At 46.9% G+C, this 25,748-nt stretch overlaps 1 protein-coding gene and 1 long non-coding RNA gene across 2 annotated transcripts; both read right to left on the bottom strand.

Annotated features, from left to right (window-relative positions):
• Positions 1 to 3,425: 3,425 nt before the first annotated feature.
• Positions 3,426 to 5,732, bottom strand: LOC128816549 (uncharacterized). The gene is made up of 2 exons (XR_008439942.1): positions 5,601 to 5,732; positions 3,426 to 3,701 (listed from the first exon to the last, which is right to left on the bottom strand). It is a non-coding gene; the product is annotated as an uncharacterized LOC128816549 (long non-coding RNA).
• Positions 5,733 to 16,011: 10,279 nt separating this feature from the next.
• On the bottom strand, positions 16,012 to 25,748 carry INSIG1 (insulin induced gene 1). Its single transcript, XM_053993425.1, has 6 exons — positions 25,656 to 25,748; positions 24,947 to 25,359; positions 22,382 to 22,506; positions 21,560 to 21,726; positions 20,963 to 21,062; positions 16,012 to 18,259 (listed from the first exon to the last, which is right to left on the bottom strand). Exons 2-6 carry the CDS (start codon positions 25,341 to 25,343, stop codon positions 18,230 to 18,232), a joined length of 819 nt encoding a protein of 272 aa, XP_053849400.1. The 5' UTR covers positions 25,344 to 25,359; positions 25,656 to 25,748; the 3' UTR covers positions 16,012 to 18,229.

The following is a 25,748-nucleotide window of genomic DNA, read 5'->3' as shown; positions in this document are numbered from 1 at the left end:
CATCACATGGCAGCTGCTCTAGGCAGCAACTCTCAGTCCTGGTGAGCTGGGTCACAGACTCATAGAATGGTTCGGGTTGGGACCTTAAAAACTGTCTGGTTCCAACCCCCTGCCATGGGCAGAGACACCTTCCAGCAGACCAGGCTGCTCAAAGCCCCATCCAAACTGTCCTTGAACATTTCCAGGGATGGGGCATGCACAGCTTCTCTGGGCAACCAGTTTCAATGTCTCTCCACTCTGATAGTGAAGAATTTCTTAATACTATCCAATCTAAATGTGTCCTCTTTCAGTTTAAAGCCATTCCCCCTTGTCCTATCACTACCTGCCCTTGTAAACAGGTCCTCACTGCATAAGCAGCACTTTCCTTCTGATGTGAAAACTGACATGGATGCAATTCAAATTTAATTTTTTCAAGCATTTTTTGTGGCCTAGCTTTGAGTACCAGCATGTTTGGAGGCAGGGAATGCAGAAAGTGTATGAGTGAGTGCTGCAGAATTGTGACCCTGCATGGGTAATATTTTATCGTGTTCACCTCCCACCACTTCTAACATGGAGCAATCAAAGGACCAACTTGAATTTCCAGTCTTTCAAATCTCTCACTGCTTTGAGGTTCACAGATCAGAATCATTGCTCTGTAGTGGCAGTTTTGTGTCAGGCAAATCTGGCTGATTCCGGGGAAGTGGTGCTGTCCCAAAACAAATGGTGTTCTTTTAGGAATGGCTTGGTTCTGGGAGTGAAACTGTGGCTCCTGTTCAGAGAGATCTTTTGCAGAAGCTGAGCCCAGTGACACGAAGAGCTGAACCCTGCAAAGTGATGTGAATCCTTTGCTGCTGCTGCTGAGTCCTGGCCACTTGTTCCAGCACTCAAAGTCAGCCATCTGCTGGGGGGAATATCTGGTGCATCCTCCGTTCAATGATCTTCCCTTTCTCCTTAGGATTGTCCTCCAAAACACGTAAAATACCCTGGAAATGGTGCCAGGCTTCACTTGCCCACCCAGGTAGCATGGCTCATCATTTATGCACTTAAAAAACACCAACACAAACACTTCTGTAATATTATGGGATTTTGATGACAAAGATGTTTGTTCTGGTTTCTGTTAAACTTTGTCCCCGAGTGGGGAAGAGCCCAGAGCTGTTACTGCCTGTGGCTCTTCCAAGAGGGAGCTCAGACCCTCAGCCAGGCTTCCCTCCTCTTGACTTGAGATTTACAATCAGAGCAATTCCTCTGACTTCAGAGAGCTGCTTCTCATTTCCAAACATATGCTTAGGAATATAATCAGGCTTACAAATCTCCACTGACAGCAGAACTGAGTGCCAGCTTCCCTTAACAAGTAATGCAAAACACTGCTGGGGGGTGGGGTGAGCAGCCCAAGCCTGCTACCTGACGCTCAACAAACCCCAAAGTGAGCACAGTCATGGCCTCCTCTTTGAAAATTAACATTTTATGAGCAGGATTGGAAATCTGTGGGTGCTTTGGTACTGTGAGAACGTGATATACCTGCAGAAAGGTGGTCTCTGTTATTGTGGCATTGGTCTGCTGCCTGTGGGGTAGAGGTGGGCATAGGGCAGGAGGGTCTCTGTAAATAACCAAACCCAAGGGAGAGATAGTGTGGCCTTCACCAGCAACACCCAAAGCACAACTCATAGGAGGTGAGGGCTTCTCCCAGCCACCCCTGAGCAGCCCATTTCAGCTCCAAGTGCCAGCAAAGGATGTCTCTGTGCTCATCCTCCCACAGGAGAAGCAGATGCAGAAATAAATGCCTGATACTGCTCAACATCACGGTGCTCCAGACACATTTCTGCTGATGGGAATCATGGTGACTGTCAATAAACTGACTCATCTGCTGCCTGGCTGCTGCTGAAGCTGGAAGAAACAGTGCTCAAACTTTTGTCAAAGCTGCAGACACACTAACAGGACTTAGCCCAGTGTTTCCACTTTGGGCTCTATGTGTGAGTGAAGCAGAGGTGAGGTTAGCAAAGACTGGTGCCACTGGAATGGTGTCTGGGACACTGCTGTGGTGATGGGAGATGTCACCAAGAGCTTACAACAGACCAGTGCTCTTCTGCACCAGCAGCTGGAGGTCGAGGAGGGCTTCATATGGGCAGCACAGAGCCCAGGCTCATGTAGATGCCCACATCCAGACACCAGCATTTACAGATCCAGTTTTTTCCAGTTGTCCCCCTGCTCGTGTTGTTCCTCAGAAGACTGTTCTGACCATTTCTTACCTCTCTGACCATTTCTCCCTTTAATGCCTGGCCACTGTTCCCAGCCTCCCTGGTGGTGCCCAGCTCCAGAACAACAAGTACCCATGTTATTCAAAATTTGTGAAAAAACCCTATGGAAATGTTAAATCATCCACGTGAACCTTAGGAGCAATGGAGTGGTTCTGCTCTGTGCAAAGCCTCCAGGAAAAATTCAAACCCTCCAGGACCATTCATGGTGGGTGGACATCCATTCAGTCGAGGCTCGCTGAGGTAGGTGCAGCACTAAACGCAGCACAACACCACACGAAACCCTAGGCTGAGCTGGCAAAATCCATGCCAGCTCTCTGGATGGCTGCTCCCTGGCTGCACTGGCACCGTGCCTCTCACCTGCATGAGGCCAAGCACATCAGCACCTCCAAAAGGACCAGGGCTGGCGGCACCAGGGTGGTGGCTGGGTGACCGGACATCTCACCGCCCCCTCGGGGCACCCCGTGGCCCACCCGGCCCTACTGTACATCCCTCCCTGTGTCCCTCTCTGCCCCTCTTCTCTGCAGAGGAAAATGGAACTTGCCTTTTGTCTGGCAGGGGTCAGACAGAGCCGGTTTGTTCGATAAAGCTTTAACGCTTTGTGAACACGCAGAAAAGCTCAACCCGGGGCCCTTTGACAATCTCCATTGTTTTGCGCCTAAAAAAAAAAGAAAAAAAAGGAAGGAAGGAAAAAAAAAAAAAAGAAAGGCTGGTTCGATTTAAAACACCAAGTTCATGGCATTTCAAAGAGAAATGATACACAGTGTATGGATTTGTGTGATACGGGGAGATAAAGCTAGGAATAAAATGCCAGGCAGGAGCATTACAAATGCTGCTCTCGGGGGTGAGCCTGGTATTTTGCCATCTGATTATTTTAAGTGGTTTCCGTCTCTGTAGCAAAATCTCTGGCATTAGCTTCACATCCCAACTCAGCGTTTGGGGCAAAGTCTGGGAAAGGAAAAGGTGTGAAAAAAGATGATGCCCTAATGTCTATGGTGCCTGGGAAATGGCACGTAGATGTGTGTACGGTCCGCTTCAGCCACACTGGGGTTCATTGTCTGCAAAATTCATAAGTCACGTAATGCATCAGTTGCCAAGCAAAGCTGGGATATGGGAACCCTCCCTGCAGTTTATCTAAGGACTGAAATAAAATAAAATTAAAAAAAAAAAAAGTGGACTCCTAAAAGAATCATATGAGCTGGCACGGAGGCCAGTTGATTGAATATTTCATTTATTGAACGTGCGGTTGCCAAAATAAATAACTCGAACAGGAAAGCAGTAGTCAGGAAATTGAATGTGGTTTTTTTGTCTCTGGCGAAGTTTCCCTTGAGTGATTTCCTTTGGAGGCTGCTGCTGCCCGCGGAGCGCATCCCGCTCCTCCGGCTCCGGCGGCAGCCCAGGCACCGGCGGCGTGCTCCTCCCAGCCAGCCTCCATCCACCAGGAGAACAAAAATGTGTCGTTTCACTGTCCTTATAATGCACAGAGGAAATAGGATTAGGTCCAAATAGCAGCAAGGTAAGTAGGATTAATAGCTGGCTTAAATAAACTCTGCCGTTCCTGACAAGGCTGCTGGATATTGTTTCCGCCTGGCTGTGCTGCGTGCCAGGCAGCGCTGCTGTGCCCACGAGGTGCACGTGGAGATAAGGCTGGGGGGGATTGGGAATTTAGACCACTTCGCGGGATATTTTTTTCCTTTTGTTTTTGATAAGAAACACGACTTTTGCCGTTGTGAGACGATGAAAGCTCCTCGTGGGAGAGAGGGGAGAGAAAGACGGAAGGGTGAAGGGTTGAAAGGATGGAGACATGGAAGGATGGAGGGATGGGGAGAAGGAGGGATGGAAGGATGGAGGGATGGAAGGATGCAGCCTTTGTGAACGCCTCTTGCCCCCTGGCGTCCCCTCTTTGCAAGGACAGCCGGGGCCAGGGATCCCGGGGAGGGGACCGGCGACACCGGGGAGGGGGCCGGGGACACGGGGGAGGTCGCCACGGGCCGTCTCTATCTCTTATCGCCTCTTTCCTCAAAACCCCAACCAACAAATCCAGCCAAACCGACGCAGGCGACACCCCCGGGCAAAACTTGTTTCTCCCTCCCCAAAACACCTCCTAAAAATAAAGATCATGCCCGGTTCCTCAAAGGCAGTTTGAAGAGCAGGAAGGGGGGGTGGGGGGGGAAGTGTAAAAAATTGAAAGAGTTGGTTGCTAGGAAGGGAATGTGGTGGCTTTTTTAGCATTTCTATCCTCTTTTGCTTAGTCTCAGTTTCAGCTGGCAGACTAGGATCTATATGGTTGCCTCCATTAAATCTGTTTCTCATTGCAGGCTGACAAGATTTTAAGAAAGGTTCCTAATGACCGATACAGGTTGGCATCGCAGCCGAGTTTTGTAATTAAACGTTACTGAGCAGCGGCAGTAGCTGGGGATAAATGTCAAGGAGCTTATTTTTTTCTTTTTCTTTTCTTTTTTTTTTTTTTTTTCTCGCGATTTTCGGAGGAGAGTCTGGATAAGTCACACGGAAATTGCAACTGCCAAAACAATCTACCAGGAGCACATAAATAAAAATAACTTCCACATACTTCCCCAGCGAGCCAAGGAAATGACACTTAGTGGCTGTCGATGCTGAGGATCTCCCAAATCCCCCAAAAAGCTGCAATTACCAGTGGCCCCGGCAAAAGCCCCGTCCCGCTGCGGCACGACCCGGCGCGCTCGATGCAGCCTGCACTCGTTACATTGAATTTTACCGAGAAATGATGCTCGGTTGGCAAACTGACGGTAGGGAAATAAAAGAGGGGAAAAGAGAAGGATAAATGCGAGAGTTTTCGTCTGCGGGGGGAGAGGCGTCAGGGCAGGAGAACTGTGGTGACAGGGAGATGCGGGCACTGCAATGGGACGCTCGGGAGGGCCCTCAGCTGGGGGTGCCCAGCCGGTCCCGGGTGCCAATCCCTGCCCCTCTCACCCAAACCCGCCGTGCTCTGCCGAGGTGGGACCAAACCCAGTCAGCCAACTTGCCTGATGTTTGTCTTCCCGTCTCTCTTTTGACTTTCTTGCTTTTTCTTTTTGATTTTTACCCTTCCCTTCCCTTCCCTTCCCTTCCCTTCCCTTCCCTTCCCTTCCCTTCCCTTCCCTTCCCTTCCCTTCCCTTCCCTTCCCTTCCCTTCCCTTCCCTTCCCTTCCCTTCCCTTCCCTTCCCTTCCCTTCCCTTCCCTTCCCTTCCCTTCCCTTCCCTTCCCTTCCCTTCCCTTCCCTTCCCTTCCCTTCCCTTCCCTTCCCTTCCCTTCCCTTCCCTTCCCTTCCCTTCCCTCATTCCCCCATCCCCTCTGGAATTCAGCGCCACCCCCGCTCATTCTGCGCGGTGTCCCCGCTCCGTGCTCACCGCGCTCATTCCCGCAGGAATCTCTCTCCTGGCTCTCAGCGCGGCTGCGGAAGCAGCGCAGGGGCTTTTCCCGGGCCGTGGGAACCGCGCAGTTTCCGCCGCTCTCCGCGCCGGTGGCCGCGGCGGTGCCGGCGCTCGCCACCCCCCGGCACAGCCTCCTCCCCGCGTCGGGCAGCGCACACGCGGCCCCTCCGCGCCTCGCCCCGGGATCGCCCCCAAAACTCTATTAATTTATTTAAAAGCGCATTAAACCATCTCCCGCGGCCGGCCGAGCGCGGGGCCGGGTTCATCCATATGCATGCGGAAAGTTTCGCGGCGGCAGCAGCCGGGGGGTGCAAATTGCGAAGTTAAATATTTGTTTTTAATTTTCTGGCTCAAAAATTTTAACTAAGAGGCAGGATTCCGGCCGCTCTAATGTGCTTGCATAAATGGCTTTGTTATTACTACTTTCCTGCTAAAACAACATTTGCTTCTCGCCCTGACACACGGTGTTTGGAATGCGGGCAGGATTTGCCATCTCGGATGGAAAAGCCGAGCGGAGTCACCGCGGCCGGGGCCGCCGCGCAGCCCGCCCGCGCCCGCGCAGAATTAACCCACCACGGCCCTCCGATTAGCTTTTAATTAGATTTCCTGATTATACACATGTTTAAAGGACAAGATTGCGTGTTTATGGAGGGAGATTTCCTCAAAAGTCTATTTGATTAAACGTATTTACAATAACTCCGGTAGTTAAACATTGTCACATTTTAGGGGACGGTTTAATGGAAGTGTGATTTTCAGACGGGAAAAAGTTGCAGAGAATGGCGCGCTCCAGCCTGCCCCGGGGCTTGGATTTTATTATTTTATATTTTATTTTATTTTATTTTATTTTATTTTATTTTATTTTATTTTATTTTATATTTTATTTTATTTGTTCTATTTTTAGATCTTTAAAATTTTTATTTTACTTTTTTTTTCCTATCTTCTTTTACCTTCTTTTATTTCCATCAGTCCTTACAACCAATAAACCACGGAACCCAGGGCCGGTGGCCCTACAGCCTAAAGGGTCTTTGTAAAGGGATCCCCGCGGACAGGAGTCCCCAGGTCCCGCAGAGCTCCAGCGCGGAGCTGAAGGTGCGCACCCGCGGCCACAGCGCGGCTGCTTGCGCGGGAGAGCCAGGGGGAGTCCCCCGGGCTGGGGGTGCTGCTCCTCAGGGCACAAACCCCTTTTCTGTGGAGCAGGAGGGGCTTTAATTTCTTTTAATGTCAAAAATTTTCATTTTTTTATAATTTTTTTTTTGGGCACCACTTCTCACTATGACTCTCCCACTCCTGCCCCGGAAAGGTGCGGAGCGGTGCGGAGCGGTGCGGGGCAGCGCGGTGCGCAGGGACCGGGGCTCACACCGCCCGCCCCCGTCCATGCGGAGCCGGGCACCGGGCCCCGGCGGCGGCACCATTCTGCCCTGGGCTACACACGCTCTTCCTCCTCCTCCTCTTCCTCCTGCCCTCAGGATCCGCAGCTCCTGAGCCCTCGGCGGCGGCCGGCTGGGTCAGGTCCTGCCAGGGGCACAGAAACCACTCTGAATTCCCACCCCCTGACACTGCTGTGACATCCCAAACTTATTGATGCGACACTGCTGTGACATCCAGCAGTTAATTTTTTTTTTTTTTTTTTTTTTTTTTTTTTTTTTTTTTTTTTTTTTTTTTTTTTTTTTGTAATTTCCCCTCTAGGTGTATAATTTCATCATGGAGAAGACTTTTTACTTCTTTTTATTTTTTTTTTTTTAATGAGGAAAGCTCCATCTGAGAACACATCTCTCTCTTTGTCTTGCTTATTAGATATAATTTAACATAAAACGCCTGTTATAATTACTGATTATACAAGGGATCCCTTGTTTTTTTGCAAGCTACTAACAGGATTAGCTAACAAGTGCTAGATTTCAAATTAACCATAAACATTACGCTGGAATTCATTTCATTGCACTGGAGAGGAGGGAAGATGTGGGTTTGGGGATGAGGGCATGGAGTGGTTCCGGGAGCCTTTTGGCCAGAATCGCTTTTTCTTGCCCAAGCTGTCCACACTGGGCAACAACATTGCCCCTGTAAAGCCTATGAAGGCATTCTTTTAATTATAAAAATTATAAAAAAAGCCCAAATGGAAAAAAATCCCTTCTAAAGTGTTGTCTTGGGAAGATTGGAGTGCCCTGATCCATCCTGGGGCAGAGCAGCAGCTCAGCCTCCTGCCCGTTGCCTTCTCCTGCCACTGGAAATGGAGGGCTATTAAAAAACCCATTACAGATGAGTTAATTAATGGTAATTGGAAAAGGGACCTCCCCTACATAAAATCGTCTTTTGCCACAAAAGAGCATTTAAAAATAATCTGAGGGGAAGAAAACCGAAAAACCACAACACCATAGTGAAGCTTTTGAGTAAAAGACCTCATGCTTCCATCGCCGAGGAGAGCAGGGAGGAGGGAAATTCCCCCAGCCCCAGCCCTGGTCTCGCTCCTGCCAAACCCCTGCGAGGGAGCTGCTCGTGGTCTGCCATGAACTCTGCCTGCCCGGCCAGCCCTGGCTGGAGCCCCGGCTTCCTTCCGCATGGAAAACAGCTTTCCCTGGGCAAGGGGCACCTGGAGGGGCTCACCCCGGGCACAGGCTCCTGGGGGCACCATTGCAAGGCAGGGGTCCCTCTCCTTCCTGCCAGAGCTGCTGCTCCTCTCTGCTTTCCATCCTTCCACCAGAGCTTCAACTCCTTAGGCCTGGCGGAAAGTAAATCCTTTTAATGAGTCAAATAATTTTGGACACAAGAAATTTTCCCCCCTCTCCTTTGTAATTAGAGCTGGCCGCGTGTCTAAAATGATCTGCTTTCCAGAGGGAAACAATAATTGAATTGTTGGGTGTCTCCCGAGCTTTGCAGGGCTCCGGGAAGGCTGCGAGGGAAGCTGAGCCATTCTCTTGTTAGTGCCTGCAATGAGAGCGAGACACCCTAGAATTCAATTACGCGGCTCCTCCAGGAACCGTTATAATTATAACGTCAAGTTGTTTTTTAAAATTTCATAATTATGCTTTAGGATCCTTTGCGTGGATGTTTGGGAATGCGCCTGCCCAGCCCCAGCCCCCCCACACCCCTCCCTTTGCTTCAGCACTGTCTGTGCTTCAGTGGCATTCCTCTCTCCCTGCACCCATGGTGCTGTCCCTCTCCATCCCTGAGCTGGCACCCACGGAGCCCTCCTCTGCTCCGTGTCACTGGACAGCCCCCCTGAGTGACACATGGTGTCAGGGAGCTGGTGACACATCCCTGTGTCAGGTCTCCTGCCTGCAAGATTGATTCCCATGCACAGGTAGTCCAGAAGAGCAGCAGGGAGGAGTAGATCAGAGTTACAGAAAGTTTTGTGTTCAGCTAATGAAGAAACAGGTGCCCAAGGTCCTCCCTTCAGTGGCACCAGAGGGGTGAGATTTGGGGCAAGCCAGGTGGTGCTGGGGACCTTAGGAGTGGGGTGCCACATAAGAGCTCTGCCTGTGCTCAGGTTGGCATTTCACCTACACCAATGAAAATGTAATACTGAAAACCTTCCCCATTCCTTTTGCAGGTGGAAATGAAAAGCTTGGAAGGGCTTGACACACCACTGACAACGCTGTGCAAGCTTGGCCTGGGAGCAGCATTACCTTTGGAACGTAGTTGAGTTACTTCTAGGCTCTATTTAGAAAAGTGGCTCAGACTTTTACACTCCTGCTGAAATGGGAGAGCTGTGAACCTGTCCTGCTGCAGAGCCCTGGCTCAGTGCTGCTTCTCTCCCCTCCCCTCACCATGCCCCTGTTGCAGACCCACTGTGTCCTGCGGCTCACGTGCCCTGGGAAGTGGCTGCCCAGGATTGGTTCGTGCAGAAACCAGCTCTGCCTCTGCTGGATGGAGATCTGGCTGCACAGGGCTCTTTGAGGTGTTAAGTGAAAGAGATTCTTCTCCGAGACAAGAGACTGAGAACTTGCAAAATGGCAGAAGATCAAGAAGACCAAATGGAGGGAATGTGCAAGAATCATGACCACTATGAGCTGCTTCTGTGAGGAAATGGTGAGCAGAAAAGCCAAACCCAGTCAGACTCCGTTAGCACACAGGTATTGCAGCACAATCTGTTTTCCAGCATCCTACTGTCAGAGAGATCCATGGTATCCTGGTTTGGTTCTCCTTACCAAAGCTGACTGAGACCCAAGAACGTTCCAGAGTTTCATCCAGCCCAGTTTCCAGTGTCAAATCATGAAGGGTCTCACTCAGACTGTGGTGTGGGCTCATTTTGCAGAGCTCCTTGCTGTGCTGGACAAGATATCCCCAGGGGCTTGCACAGAGGACTCTGCTGTGTGTTGGCCATGTCCTTTTTCAGCAGAGAGAGAAACTGCTGTGTCTTTAGCTCCCCATATCCAGCAAAGAGTTGCAAAGCACAGCAGGAGCAAGCAGCAGTAGGCCTGGTGTTCTCCCCTCCTGCCCCACAGCCATTGCCAGGAAAGCCTGACAGCCTCGGGCAGAAAGCTGGTTTATCAAAGGATAACCACCCAGCAGCACCAAGCCTGGTGCCACCACAATAGCCTTATTTTGACAGTGCATCTTGCACTTGGCTGCTGAAAACAGCTTCTGAGCTTGGATCTAGCTCCTGAGGAGCTGGAGCTGCACACCACTGCCTTTGTGGATGCACATTGCTGTCTGGCCAAGGAGCACAAGATGAAGAGCTTGTCTTGATTTTTGCAGGTCAGGGCCCCCTGTAACAGTGTGGCACTGGGACAGGAGAGCAGAGAGGAATACACAATGACTGTGCTGATTTCAGACTGGGAATAGATTCGCTTTTCATTCTCTCAGACAAGCAATTAGAGCTGTCTCCCCAAGCAGTTCCCACCCAGCAAGGAGTTCCAAAATATGAAAATTCTTCCCTTTCATATTATTTTCCAGATGTTCAGTCTTCGCTTCCCTTTATTAATGCTTCTTTTGCCAGGGTGATTCATTTAACAATTAGCTTAGGCATAGGGTGGAGCAGCTGTTACAGATATTACCTGTGCCTCTAAGGCAAAGCTTCTTACTGTGGTTTTTTATCCATCTCTCCTTTCCTTCTAGGCCTTTAATAACCTGTAAGAATATCTTTAAATTAGTGGGAAGCTCTGATTCCTCAACCAGGTCAACAGATGGCTCACTTGGACCTGCCTTCAATTAAGCAGGTGGAACATACCCAGGGAGCAGGCAGACAAATGCAGCTGCTCTTTCCCCAAATCCCACTGCAGTTCTGATGGGACTTACTCACCAGCTCCTGTGTGAGGCTACTTGTTCTATTGACCTCAGAACTTTGCATTCAGACTTCCATCACCTGGCTGCACCTTCCAGGAGAGTGATCCTTCCCATGACAATGAGTTGTGGGTGTGATGATGATGAGGTAACTGGGCATTGCTGGCTTCATGGTCTACTTCCAATGTTTAATTGTTGGGAAAACCCCCCAAACCATAGTTATTCTCATCATAAGCACTGATGGATGTCTTTGGTTCCCATATTAGTGGAGATTGAAGGTGGGGTTCAAATCTTGAGCCACCTGCTGTTTTGGTTTGGGATGAGAGGAAACAGCCTCAAGTAGAGCCAGGGGAAGTTTAGATTGGTTATTAGGAAAAATTTCTTCTCCTTAAGGGTTGTCAAGCAGTGGAACAGGCTGCCCAGGGCAGTGGTGGAGTCACCAGCCCTGGAGGTCTCTATGAGATGTGCAGATGAGGCACTTAGGGACAGGATTTAAGTGATGGACTTGGCAGTGCTGGGTTACCAGTGGGACTTGATGACCTTAAATGTTATTCCAGTGTAAGTGATTATATGATTCTGAGGTGTCTCACATCCTCTCAGTGGTCTTCAGCTGCCAGTTTTGGTGGCTATGTGTCTCCTGTGCCAAATCCACCAGCCTATAGGGGTGCCTTTGAATACCCTGGCGTGTCTACAATTATAGGAATGTTTATCCTTTGCAGCTGAGTTCCACCAAGAGAATCATCCCCAGGTTGTGCCTTCAATCTGTGCTGAGAACAGACTCGTTTGTACTGTGGTAGGACTCCCATCGCAGCAGCACCACAAGTTGTGGGAGTAAAGGTGAAGAAAAGACTAAACAGTGGCAGCAGGATTTGCCCTGGTGATACCAGGTGTTTTCTCTGCATGAAAAGACCAAAGAATTGCTAAAATCCTGAGTAAAATGATCAGGATTAGTTATGCTGTTAGACACCATTACTGTCTTCTTCCACTGAGCTGATAACTCAGGTGCTTACGACTCAGTGTGGCTCTTTTGCTGATGTTTTTATTCACTCTTACTCAACTGTTCCAGCAAGGTGTTTGGAAGGTGACCTGTGGGAGGTTTGGTAGGAGGATTATTCATGTCTGACCTCCAGCCCTTAGCAGTGACAGTCTCTGCTGCTCTGCTATGGCTGGGAGCAGAGCTCCAGACCTGGAGCTGCTCGTGATGCTCAGCACATCTCCAGTCCCACTGACTTCACCTGTGCTGCACCTCAGGTCAGCTGTGTTTGAATCCTTTCTGGGGTGAGGACGTCACTGACTGCACTGTCTGTGTGCTTCAGCCAAGCAAAGAAAAATGTTTGAGCCAGAGGTTGCAAAGAATTTCCCTGCTGCAGAGCTGTGCACAGAAATAAATTAGCTCTGCTTGTCTGGACAAGGTCTCTGCTGCCCAAAAGAGCCCTTGGAGTTTTGATTTTTGCCCTGTTTATTTTGCTAGAGCTGGGTATGTCAGCAGGGTATGTATTCCTGGGGATTATTTCCTCTGCACCTCCAGATATTTCTGGACTATGCTGTCTGATCCTTGCAGGGCAAAATCTGGAGTGGGCTTGAATTGATGCTGGCAGGGATGTGTTGCACCTTCCTCCAACATCAGCTTGTGTTACCTCTTCTAGCAGCCCAGGAGCAGCAGATTTCCTGGAGAAATCAGAGCTGGTTGCTCATCCCTCCAGCGCAGTGCCCAGGCTCTGTGCTACAGGGCCCTGGTGCAAGAGCTCAGCAGCACAGATCCCTCCAGAAGGACCCTCCAGCCTGTGCTGTCAGCTGCACACCTGGAGTGATCAGGGATCACAGAGAGCTTCTCTTGCTTTTGGATGACATCTCTTGCAGTGATACCTAGCATCAAACCCACCAGCAGCTGTTTTTTTGTAACACAGCAGCAGCACAAGAGGTGCTTTAGGATGGCTTGTAGGACCCAGAGGTAACACAGCCTGAGGTATCCCATGTCCAGATGCTGCTGTTCAAAACCCCAGCAGCCTCCAGTGCCACATGACAGTGACACAGCTGGCACTGCAAAGCTTCTCTTCTGAGCCAGGGCAGGTGAGAAAAACTTGGGGTTTGCTTGGGTTGTTTTGATTGTTTTAAACATAAAACTTCATCTTCCCAAACACAATTGTCAGAACAAGGCAGAGGTTCTGCAGAACAGCACAGCTCCTTGCTTGCTTCCCCAGGTGCTGGTCCTTCCAGCAGGCTGACTTTTTATTGTAGAAAGAGTTTCTGACAGAAAGAGGCAAGAAAACAGGGGGGAAAAAAAAAAATCCTTGAACAAGCTCTGAGTAATGCCTGAGAATGAAGAGCTGCAGACTGCAGATCCAGCACAGGTATCTGCTGCCTTTCAAGCCTCTCTTGGGTGGCAGAGAAGAAGGTGAGGTCTGGAAGGTGATGAAGCCAGTATAAAGCCTAGAGGAGGCTGTTTAAACAACAAAGGGCAGGAAAGAAGAAGAAAGTGATTACCCTGGGCCAGAAAATAGAAGATTGATGAGGGTGGTGCATAAGCAAGGTGATACTTATCAAAAGTGAACAGAAATTTTTTGAAAAACCTTTTTTTTTTTTTTTGACAAAAAATACTGATTAATCAAAAGAAAAGATAATTCCTAAACCAACACATCCTTATACATTTCTGCAACATTAAAATAATGAGGAAAAACGTTTGGAAATTGAAATTTCTCATTTCATTTTTATAAGAAAGAGTGGTTTAGGTTTTTGAAGAGGTGAAGCATTGCACTGTCAGACAACCTGGACCACTTTTCAAAGGTCAGAATAAAACCAGTGCCTGTCAAGGTGGTAACAAGTGTTCCAGCTGACCCAAACTGTGTGCTTGGTGATTTTATCTAGCACAGGTTGCTCAGAGAAGCTGTGAATGCCCCATCCCTGGCAGTGTTCAAGGCCGAGTTGGATTGGGCTTGGAGCAACCTGGGCAAGTGGGTGTCTCTGCCCATGGCAGGGGGCTTAGAACCAGATGGTCCTTAAGGTGCCACCCCAAACTTTTCTATGATTCTATGAAATCTCCAGTATTATGCAACTCAAAATACAGCCAGAACAGTCAGAAGACCTTCTGTTTTGGAGAACTCCATGGTCACATGTGAACAACTTACATTTCCCCAGGAGCATCTCAGTGAGCCTTTCTGTCACAGGCCCTTACTGGGTGTGATCTCGACTCACTTCTGAGTCCAGGTTAACTTATTTTAATTTTTTGGCCCCTACTCTAAGACACCTTGCAAAGGATGAACTCCCTGTGCTTTCAGATGAGTAAGAGACACACAGCCTCCCCTTCCCAGCCCCAAACCATGGCAGGGGTACCCAAGGGACACTCACCTGGCTGTCAGAGGGAGCCCCATGCCAGCTACTGAGCTGGGAGAAAACGCTGTAGCTGTGTTTAATTTCTGCTGATTTGTAGCTGATGTTTTAATTCTTAGGAAACACAGCAAGTTTATGTAACCTCTGTTTATGTAACTTCTCTGATATTTAATAAAAGTGTAATAGCAGTCAAGCTACTGAACACACAAACAAGACAATGAAATAGAGAGGGTGTAATTTATAGCTGAAGAAAAGAATTCACTTAATAAAACTCAGTAAAGCTCTGACCTTTTATGTGTTTTTGGGTAGTAGTGCATTATTTATAGGAATTATCATATGTCCTTTGAATTCTGTGTTTGAAAGTTAACTGGAACAGGCTAGAAGCATCATCACAATCTACTACAGACTCTCTTGTCACACAGACAGGCATGAGGCTTCATGGAATATGAAATTCATCTATCCCCATTTGCAGCCCATGAAGGCACAACATTATCACTGTGCAATATGAGAATTTAAACACAGGGAGATGACTCCAAATGATGTATCGAGCAACTCCTGTGGTGTTTTCTTATCCAGAGAAATCACTGTTACCTATCTATAGGAGCCCTTCTTGGTCTTTTAGCTGAAAGAACCCACTGTCACTCACAGCTCTCACCTGTTTCCAAGACAGAACCCTCAAAAAGCTCTCATATATATGCTTTGTTCAATTAGTCCAGTGTGTAATGCTTTGTTTTCATGAATTTTGGAGCTACTCTGATGTGCAGTAAAGGCAATTGAGACCTAATTTCATTATTCATCTCAATATGTTCCTGCTGCATTCAGAGAACAGACTATGGGCCCTCCTGTGGCTAATTTAGCACCTGCAAATCCCCATGATTAAAGCCAAAGGCTGCACGAGCCACAGGATGGATCTGCAGGAATATGCACACGTCAAATCATCCCACTTGCTGGGAAGAATATTTCAGGTTTTTTTTTTTTTCCTTTATAAACTTTGTACACCTGTTCCTGACTCAAAAGGAGAACATCATGCTTTAGCTCTCCAAGATCAGGCTGTGTCTCATCTCACAACCTTTTATATATATATATATATATAATCACATACATAAAAATATGTATTTAATTCCTTTTCACAAAATTTGAATGCAGTTTCAGGGAAATCAGTGTACCTGGATGTACATGGGCCATCAGATTGGAGCTGTTAACACTTACCTCCTCAGCTGCTACACTGAATTTAAACACAGGTTATTCAAGCTAAAATAGTTAAGAAATTCCTAATGAAGCTTTCTTCAGCTAAGCCAACTGAAAATCGACCAAAAAGTCATTCTTCTGTTTCCACTGAAAATGCAGCATCTTCTTGAAGTCTAAAATAGACACTTAAGTGCAGCAAAATTGAAGACTTTTGGTCTCAATTGTGAGCTGCTATTAGAGTTGCTTAGCCTTAGCAGCTCATTCTTAGCTTGCACTCTTCAAGATGCTTCAACCTTTAGTAATCACTGCTGCACACAACCAAACCACAGCAGGAATTTGCATGCTTACCCTGCCCCCTCTGTATTTTGTTTCAATTATGAATTTCAGCATTTTGGAAGACAATGGCAGTAAGATTCTGTACTTTAAGCCACAAAACCACGACACACTTACTCTGCTTTCCTGCTACAATAGCAAGGCTGTTTTTCTTCAACTGTTACAACCCATGCCGAAGCTGATCTTGCCAAGTTCAATTTAGGATTTTTTTTTTTTTAACCACTGCATATGCATGACTGAATATTTGTTATGCAACCATAACAACTGTCCTTTTCAAGAAACATTCCTGCATAATGCAAGCACAGAGAATCCAAGGCAAACATGGTTTGATCTTAAAACTTTAATAGTAAAAAAAGTGTAAAACCAAACACACCGCTGAAAACTTATCAGTAAGAATGAGAATTTAAGTGTTCAAATTCAGAATAGTGCAAATTTTCTTCACTCCCCTCCCCACCTCTTCCAAACTTAAATCACTTTGGTTATGATACTCAAAAGTATTGGCAAAAAATGAACTTTTGACTTATGTTTTTGGCTGTATTATTTCTAACAGGTACAGATTTAGTTTCAATCTTTACAAATAAGTCTGAGATTACTTCTCTATCAAATATCCATAGAGATCACTGCCAGCTTTACTTACTTACAGTTTCACAACATTTTGAAATGGGTTTCAAGATGGTTACAAAGCTGTAATTCCAGCAAGGCAGCAGCTCCTTAAACAGCTGAGCTGAACCTATCCCAATCTCTTCAAGCAGTTTTATAAAATTTGATTATTTAGGTTTTGAACATTTGAGGAAGGATCTTATATCAATGAAATTACTCTTGATTTAAACCAAAGCAAGGTTAGAATTGGGGTCTGCTCTGTAGTATAGACTTTGTGCTAAACTTTTGTTGCTAGCATTCCCTTAGAAGAGTGAAAACAGCCAGAACAGAGACCTGGCCTCAACTTCTGTTTTGATGGTTCAACCTTTAACTGAAGCCTCTAACTATAACTGAAGCCATGTAAAATTGGAAAAGAACACAACAAGAAAAAAAAATTGCATAATACAAAAAGGCAAATCCATAAAAGTTTACAAGTACACCATAACCACAAAATTGGAGTATTTCTAAAAATTTGGGTTCAATGTAAGATACAACAAAACTAGCTTTACTAGTTAAATAAATTATTGCTCCATTTGACTCCATGCAGCATTGAAATGAACTCAGAACCCTTTTCTCTTTAATCTCTCATAAGAAATGATCGATATTGAAGAGAACTTGAGGCTCAGACTTACTGTACATTGCACTTCAACTTTTAAGACCTAATACTTGCTATTTAGGTCTCCTGTGGTCTAAGCTATCAAATGAATACGTTGTGCTCACCAGAACTATGTATTAAGAAACACCAAATGTTTAATGTAGTGACATAAGCACTTTTTGTTTTTAAGAAGGCAATCACAGATTGCAAGTTCTATAGGGCTGTGTAAAAACAAGTAGTGATCTCTTTCAGAAACTGAACTGAGAAAACAAGCTGTTCTTCACATACAGTTTAAATCACATTTGAGGCCCAATTCTTTTTCTAATCATTTCAGTCCAAACACGGATTCAAAGGACAGCTCTAGGAGGAAATGACAAATCAAAGAACTTGGGGGCACGTGTTTGATAGCTAAGCAATGACATGGTTTTTCAGTAACATCAGACATTTGAGATACTTAAGATGTCCTTTGGTGAGACACTGAAGCAGGTGTCTAATATTAAGCAGGCATAGTCACACACACACTGAGATTTCTTACTGAATTGTGGCCAGAGCTTGATTCTTGCAAATCTAACTGCAAGCCTCAGGAGTAATGAAATTTCCAGTTGGAATCTCTTGATAAAGGTTCACATTTGACCAAGATTGTCTCCTGTGCTCACTTCTCATACTGAAGTAATTTAGAAATTCCAAACTAAGGCTTCCAACCTCTCATCCCTCAAACCCTCTCCACCGTCAAAGACAGAAACTTAATGCAGCATTACAAGTAAGGGCATGATTCCTTCATAAAACTCCTAAAAGCATTAGTGCAATGCCTTTAATCTGTTTCGATCACTCTTATTTTTAAATAACCCTATTTTTTAAAGATTTGGATAAATACTATTCCTATTAAACCATACTTCATCATTGTTAAGCACCATCGATCTACTTCCTTTGGGCACTGATACAAGAGCTTGTAATTAAATTTCAGTTTCAAGGCTTTAAAACACGGCAGCTGATTCAATAACTTGCAGTGGAATCTAATACTTGGAAAACTGCCACTTAGCCTGAACAGTTGTATGCACTTGGTGTTAAACTCTTCCAGAGAACAGCCATATGCAAATGCTTATGTGGTAAATCAGGGTAAGATTTCAAGATAAGCAGTTAATTTCACTTGGCTATTCTAAGAGTGGGTAAATTTTTTTTCCCACAAGTCATTTGTGCAGTGAGCCCATAAAGAGATTATTTCTTCTAAATAATCTTCAGTTTTAAAAAGGAACACGTCTTCATAAAGTTGCTTTCACACTGGCACCAGGTGCTCTTCTTCAAAGGTTTAGTCATTGTGTGGTTTCTCTGGAATACCCTATGGACAAAAAGCATCAAACACAGGTTTTAATGCCATCTGATAAGTGAATACATTATGCAATATTTTCAATTATTAAATAGAAAAGTAACTCCAGTTAGGCTGACAGTGACCTAGAGAGCATGGCTTCTTTTAAAATCTTAATGAGGATTCACTTCCTAAATGTGGACAAAAAAAAAAAAAAAAAAAATCACTATGGGTGTTTGTTGCCTCAATCAGTGCATCTGAAAAATCCATCTGCCAATTTCATTGCTTTTTCTAAGACTTTGTTATCTTTCCTCTCTATCTCAGTTTATTTCTTAGCAGAAGGTACTCAATGCTTCACTTAATGGACGTTCATTAATTCAGTTTTAACAGCCCTTTTTCAAACTGCCTTTAACCACAAGCTACTTTATTTTCCAGTCAAAGCCTGGTATCAGAGACTTACTCATTTCTTCCTAAGTCCCTTTTCTGTATGGAACACAGTAATATGTCACTATGAGGTATTGAACCCATTTTTCTTTGAAACAAAGCTTGTAACTTGTTCTCTTCTAAGGTCAAAATGCAAATATATTTTCAAGTACTGAATTCATTCTCAGTTCTCCAGCCTCTAGCATTAGTACACAATAGATATTTGTGAGGCCCAAGTTCTGAGTACCACCCAAATTTGTCAGACGCTGAGAAAGATGGTTACAACTCAAAATGAAGTGTTGCCACCCACTTAACCCAGCTGATGAGCACTGACTGAGCAACTCTAGGTGTCAGAATGAGCAGAAAGAACTGATGGCAGCAGCAGCACCATCACCTCTTCTTTTGCTATAAAACCTACTAAAAATAAAACCTACTAAAAGAAAACACTGGACTTCATCCTCAAGCTGGTAGCAAAAAAATCCCAACAAGCCAAACAAAACCCCAAAGTCTCTGCTAACAGCAGGTTTGCTGAAAGGTCACACTGCACTTTGGTAGTACATGGGAGCTGCCTTGAAATCCAGTGACTGGAAAGCAGCAAGGATCTCCCAGCTAACATTTATCAGCATGGGAGGAGATGTCTCAAGGACACTTTTCATTTCACTTTTCATTTCTAACTGGAAAATCTGGACAGGGGCTGAGGACAAAGCAAAGCAACTTTACTCCATTGATTTCCACAGGTGCCACCTTCTATTCTGGACAAACCCAGAAAATATCTGTCACATGCAGCAAAGAGCTCAGGGGCTGCAGCACAATATATAGCCAGAGAAATAACTTTAATTCAAGTATGGGTTAAAACAATGCTACATTCCATCTTCTGGCCACAACCACGATGGCTGACAAAACAGACTGGGACTTTTGAATTACCTCTACAGAAGAAAGATGTGGTTGACTGAATTACAGACTCTGCTTCTTTGGATTTCTAGCACACAATGCTTCACAATGACTTGCAGAAGTATTCCTATGAAAATGCTGTACTTCCCCAAGCTTTTCCTGACTAAGTAATGGCAATATAAAACACATGAGAAGACACCTCTAAATAACCAGAATAAAAAGCTCTGCGTTGCCAACTTTTCCCCTTTCTTTATGAGGAAGATGACAAGATTGACAGGAAAGCTGCAGGCAGAATCCAGACTGATTTTAACTATACTCAAGTGAGATGCCAGGTGAAACAATAGCAAAAGAAAAATGTTCTTTGTGTCTAAATTCATTTTAGCTCTTTCTAGTTTAAGGCTGCCTTCCTTTGCTTTCTAACAGGAGCAGCAGAGCAACGGGAAAGCACTGTGTGAAATACAGAACTGTAGCATAAAACCAACTGTAATTTTATTCTGAGACTCTGCTGCAATACCAAAGCTTCAACAGAATTCAGTTAATGTATGGTTTTCACTTGATGTGAGTGGTAAATTTAAAAAGAGAAATTATGCTTCCTCTTCCCCCCATACATGTAGTCCTAAAGAAACCCAAATGCAGATTGTATGCATCAGTGAGATTTGAAAGGGAAGTAGTGAACTTGTGTTTTAAAAAACCTCAAATGACCTTCCTTCGGCAAAAATTGAAGACACCTAAACCACAGCAGCCTTAGGAAAGTTAACTTGAAGATGTTTTCCAGGATACAGGACTTACATAGCAAGGAAGACAGAAGTTAAATCAGCACAATATTAATTATTATTATCCATCAGTGTCAGAACACCTTTCACAACCAAGCCTTAGGTATACAAACACACAGCCAGGTTTACTCTTCAGTGTGCTACAAGGAAATAATTCCTTAACAACCTGGCAAACAAAACAGCAATTTATATTACCCCATGTGTGGAATGATACTTGAATCATGTGTTAAGTAACCAGCAAGAGAATATTTGATTTTGGAGCAGTGGAATTTGATGCTATATAGGGACATTTCCCTATATATACTTTAGTGCATGAATAATTAGAGAAAGCCCAGCAGTGTCTCAGTTCTCCAGCTACCTGAAATGTTAATTATAAATACTGATGGAGCAGGAGCAATGTACTGATTCCAGTCTTATTTAGGCTGCCACTGGAAAAAGTTAAATACAAGAGATATTCAAACACTTACTAAGACAATACCCACTCTACTGGCAACACAGGTTGTCTGCTTACAGTTCAGCTCTTAGGAATACATCTATTCAACTCTGACAGTTCATGAGTCATACCCTTCAAGGCATAGTTTATTCTTGGACTAACAACAATGGAAGGCATTTGGATTGTTAAGGAAACTACTAATTATGCAGTAATTACCATAGCCAGCTGGCGTCCTATGTTTCCTACAGTCACACCTCCTGAGAAAAATATACATGGAAGCCAAGAACGAATGTAAAGGAAATCTGGGGATGTATACCTAGTAAAGAAAAGGAAATAAGTTAGAAAGTTAGTGACAAGTAACTTTCATCATCTTACAAACTCTTAACCAGATGCTACAGAATTCTCTCCCTGGGCTGAAACAAAAAAACCCAAAAAAACCCAAAAACCAACAACAACAAAAAAAAAAGCAACAGAGGATATGGAAACTGGGAGACCAAATTAAGCCTGTAAACTTCACAAGCTTCTAAACCCCCTTATCCTAGCCAGTAAAGTTTAGAAATTCACTCTGCTGAGAGCCAGTGGAAGCTCAGTTTTCTGAGGTGTTACCATTTCAACACACATCCCAGTCCCAATGCTCCCCACCTTCCACCCACAGTTCTCAGTCTGGGCATTTGGAACAACTGGACAACCTTAGCCAAACAAAACATCTTACAAGAATGGCCAAATATATTAACAACTAAATTCCAGTTCATGTGCACCCATGCTTTTAGTTAAGACAAGAGAGCTGAAATAGTATTTTAGAAGCTAACTTACTGATAAACACCATTATATACAAGAAACTGAGTTATCAGTGTTGCTACAAAGGCTATTGTTATTCCAAGTCCGAGACCACTTCTTGAACGATCAAATGTCCACCAAAGCCCCAGTGATAAGGCTGCCAGAGTCAGGGACAGCTGGACGTTGTTTGCAAAGTCTAGTTTCTGGAAAAAGATGTTAAGGACAGTCCTTTTTAAACCTGCAGACATCCTATTACTGAAACTGAACAAGGGAGAACTCAAACTGAAAGTGAGCACAATTCTCTGTCTTTAAATACAATACATTAAGGATTTGCTTTTCAGACCTGCTAAGCAATCATAGCTCTTGTTAACTCTGACTGGAACATGACTGCAAAGTTAACATCAATTTTTGTCACACTGAGCATCTAGAGTATATGTTACATTTTGAAACGTTTAACTTTGATGGATTTTTGTCTCAAGTAACCTGGGTAATCCAGCTCACTTAGGTTTTCCGCTCAAGCCACCTTATCTTAACAAAAAGAACACTTATTTTGTGCTTCTCACTAGCACATCACGAGTTAGTTGTGTTACTTTTAGATATAGATTAAAACAACTTACACTGTCATGCTTGCAGCTGTACAAGACACACCACGATGTCAACTCCCCTCCCCTCCCGTAACACTTCAAGTGAGCTGTGTTACACATCTCACAGTAGCCACTGCAGTGTTCAGCAGCTCTCACAGAACCTCTCTGCCAGGAGCACCACCCTTACCGTGGCAATCCTCCCCCAGACCGAGTGGCAGAGACAGTTTGATGAGCACAGAGTAAGCACATGGAGCACACACTAGCTGAAGGATACAGCGCTGGCGTGGTTGATGCCCACGAAGACGGCGATGCAGCGCATGACGCTGGCCCACTCCCGCTTGAACTTGTGGGGCTCCCCGAGGTGGCTGTCGATGCAGGGGTACAGCAGGCCAACCACAGCTGCAAGAGAAGGAACACCACTTGTACCAGCTGCTAGGCAAGGATTACTCCAGCACCAATAAATATTAGCTTGGCACGCAAGTGCTTGAGAAAGCAGCGAGGTGCTCATCACACTGCTGTAAGCCTGATGAAGAAAACACAATTATTACTCGTCTTGTCTTTAGAGAAGTGAAAACCCCACTCTAACAAGCAGTTTTCTCTTTGAACCTTTAAATATATATTGCTTTGTTAAGGTATCTGACTTGAAGCTCCTTTTGTTTAAAGAGATTTGTCATTTGACATCCTGAGCAAACGCTTGTACCAATAAAAGCAAAGCACAATAAAAGCTTTGCGATGAGTGGAATCTGTGTTCATTGCTCACGTGCAGGGCTGACAGCTTTATGAGCATGATTCATCAGCTGTGAATCAGGCTGTGAATTAAATATTTGCCTGGACTTAAAAGTTTATTAGCAGAGCTGCTTTCTTTCTTTCTGCTGGGCTGTAAGTCAGGGACAGTGCTCCTGTCCATGTCAGATGAATTTTGATACCAAACAGAAGCAGAGCTGAACTTAAACAAGCAGCTGCCATCAGTCTACTGGTATCAGGGAAAAATAACTACTCATACAATTAACAAGACAAAGCTTTTATCTCCATAAAGCATTTTTCAGCCTTTATCAGTCTGAAAGCTGGTTGCAGAAGAAAAACATAGGCTAGTGTTAGCTCAGTTGCTGGCAAGAACACCAGATTTTCATTCTTCTAGGGATTGCAACTCCCTGAGTTGTCACCAACTTCAGGGTTGCAATTTTACTAAGTGCAACTTCTGTGTTTATTTATTTCCTTTCCTGGTCTCTCTCTCTCTTTTTTTTTTTTAATCCCTTAAACTCCTAAGAGTAATAAATTCTATGTTAAGAAGGCTAGAGAACATACTATTCCAAGACAGACGTGTTCTGAAACAGCTTCATAACTCTGATGCCAGCTACCAGGACTCTTGCCTTTATGATAACAGCTAAATTCCAAAGTTTAATCCAACTGTGACAGGACTATGAGAATTCTCATTGGAGAATATCCCAGGCCATCCTTTAATGAACCTTTAATGTTCACCCATTAATGAACACAGTTCATTATTCATTTGAGTTTATGGTTTATCTTTCATACCCCCTTCACTGTGTGATACAAGCAGACATCACATAACTGCATTAAACAAAAATATGCACAAGTTGTTTAAAGTATTATCAATGCAAATTTAAAACTATTACACTGGGTTTATTTCCTAAAATTTAACTCCTTTTTAATCCTCCAACCCTTCACCAAAACTTTGTTTTGTCTAGACAGGGACTGCAGGGGGGGTTATGAATTATAAAGCACGAAGTATGTGGCAGCTGCTGTGACAACCACACCATGGGCTGAGCCTTCTGTGGTACTTGCCCAGCAGTGGGCAAGGGACAGGCAGGTGACAGGCAGGGACAGCGGGCAGGGGCCAGGCAGGTGACAGGGACAGCAGACAGGGCATGGTTAGGTGACAGGAGCAGCAGGCAAGGTGCTGAGAGCAAGCAGGTGATGGGGTCAGCGGGCAAGGGGCAGACAGGTGACAGGGGACAGACAGGTGACAGGGGCAGTGGGCAAGGGGCACCGGGTAGGGGCCAGGCTGGTGACAGGGGTGGGGGCCGGGCTGGTGACAGGGCTCGGTGGGGGTCAGGCCGGTGACAGGGGCAGGGGTCAGGCCAGTGACAGTGGCCGGGCCGGCGACAGAGGTGGGGATCAGGTCGGTGACAGTGACCGGGCCGGTGACAGGGCTCGGTGGGGGTCAGGCCGGTGACAGTGGCCGGGACGGTGACAGGGGTGGGGGTCAGGCCGGTGACAGTGGCCGGGCCGGTGACAGGGGTGGGGGTCAGGCCGGTGACAGGGGTGGGGGTCAGGCCGGTGACAGTGGCCGGGCCGGTGAAGGGCTCGGTGAGGGTCAGGCCGGTGACAGGGCCGCGCGCGCCGCCGCACGTGACTTCCTTGTTGTGGCCCAGCCCGTGGCCAGTCGCGGCCCCAGCCAATGGCGAGCGCCGCCCGCCACTCACCAGTTCGGCGGCAGCCAATGGGCGGCGGGGGGCGGGGCCGGCGCGCGGCCGCGGGGGGCGGGGGCAGCGGGGACGGGCGGGAACGCCGCGGTCCCGCCGCGCCCCGAGCTCCGCGCCCGCGCTTCCAGCCGCGGGAAACCCGCCCGCGTCACCCGCGGACGGAGCGCACCGGCTCAAAACCGGCCCTGGGACACGCGGGACCGCGCGGGCAGCCCTGGCGCGGGGATAAAGCCGGGCGCGCATCCTCCCAGAAGCCCGAGCTCGCATCACTCGCTGTCGGATGGAAATGCGGGGCTCCCACGCGCACGGGTCACGCATTCAGCCCCACCGCCTCTCATCCTCCACGAGAGAATGAGGAAAAACCAAAAAATCACTCGTGGAGGTCAGCCACTCACCTGCTGCTGTGCCGCAGCACGGGGGCACCCACCAGGCGGAGGAGAAGAGAGTAGAAATCACTTCGTCAGGGAACAAAGTCACATTCCGCTGGATCTGCAGCAAGTTCAGCACCAGGGCCATGAAAGCACCCACGACGAAGAGCACCACGCTCCTCTGCACCAGGTGCTGACTCCAGTTCAAGGTGCTGCTGGTACTGCTGGCGGTGCTGCTGGCGCTGGAGGTGCTGGGGCTGCGAGCTCCGCGACCCACCAGCGCCAGCGAGGGGCTCGACACGGAGGAGCTCAGCATCTCGCCCACCTTGGCGGCCAGCCCCGCCGCCGTGTCCCCCAGCTGGCTCCTGTGCCTTCCTCTGGCAGTGCAGGAACAGCTCCAGGTGCAGCTCTCTAACCTGGGCATTGGCTTCTCCGGAGTCCTGAAACACACGCACAGGCACACGCTAGTAAAGCCCCCAGCAACGGGTCAGGCGCTGACACACACCGCCGCATCCTCCAGCACCGACCGGGCACCGGGGGATGCGGGGGGAACCGACCCAGCCGAGCAACCCCGGGGCTGCGCCGCCTCGTCCCCACGGGAGGACACGGACCCCGGCCCGCGACCCCCGCGCTGCCCCTCTCCCGCGGGGACGGGGTTCGCTCCCTACCCGGGCCCGTCCAACCTCCGCGCCCCTGCCCGTCCGTCTGTCCCCGGGCATCCGGGCCGCCCGCTCACCTCGGAATGGAGAGGGGGGGCCGCGCCGGCCGCCGCTCCGCCGCCTCCGTGCCGGCTGCGCGCCGCCGGCCCGCGCCCCGGGTAAGGTTTATA

This window comes from Vidua macroura, chromosome 1 (genome assembly GCF_024509145.1).
Source record: "Vidua macroura isolate BioBank_ID:100142 chromosome 1, ASM2450914v1, whole genome shotgun sequence".
Taxonomy (NCBI): Eukaryota; Metazoa; Chordata; class Aves; order Passeriformes; family Viduidae; genus Vidua; species Vidua macroura.
Note: the sequence above shows the minus strand (reverse complement) of the source record. Positions and strands in the feature narration are given on the sequence as shown.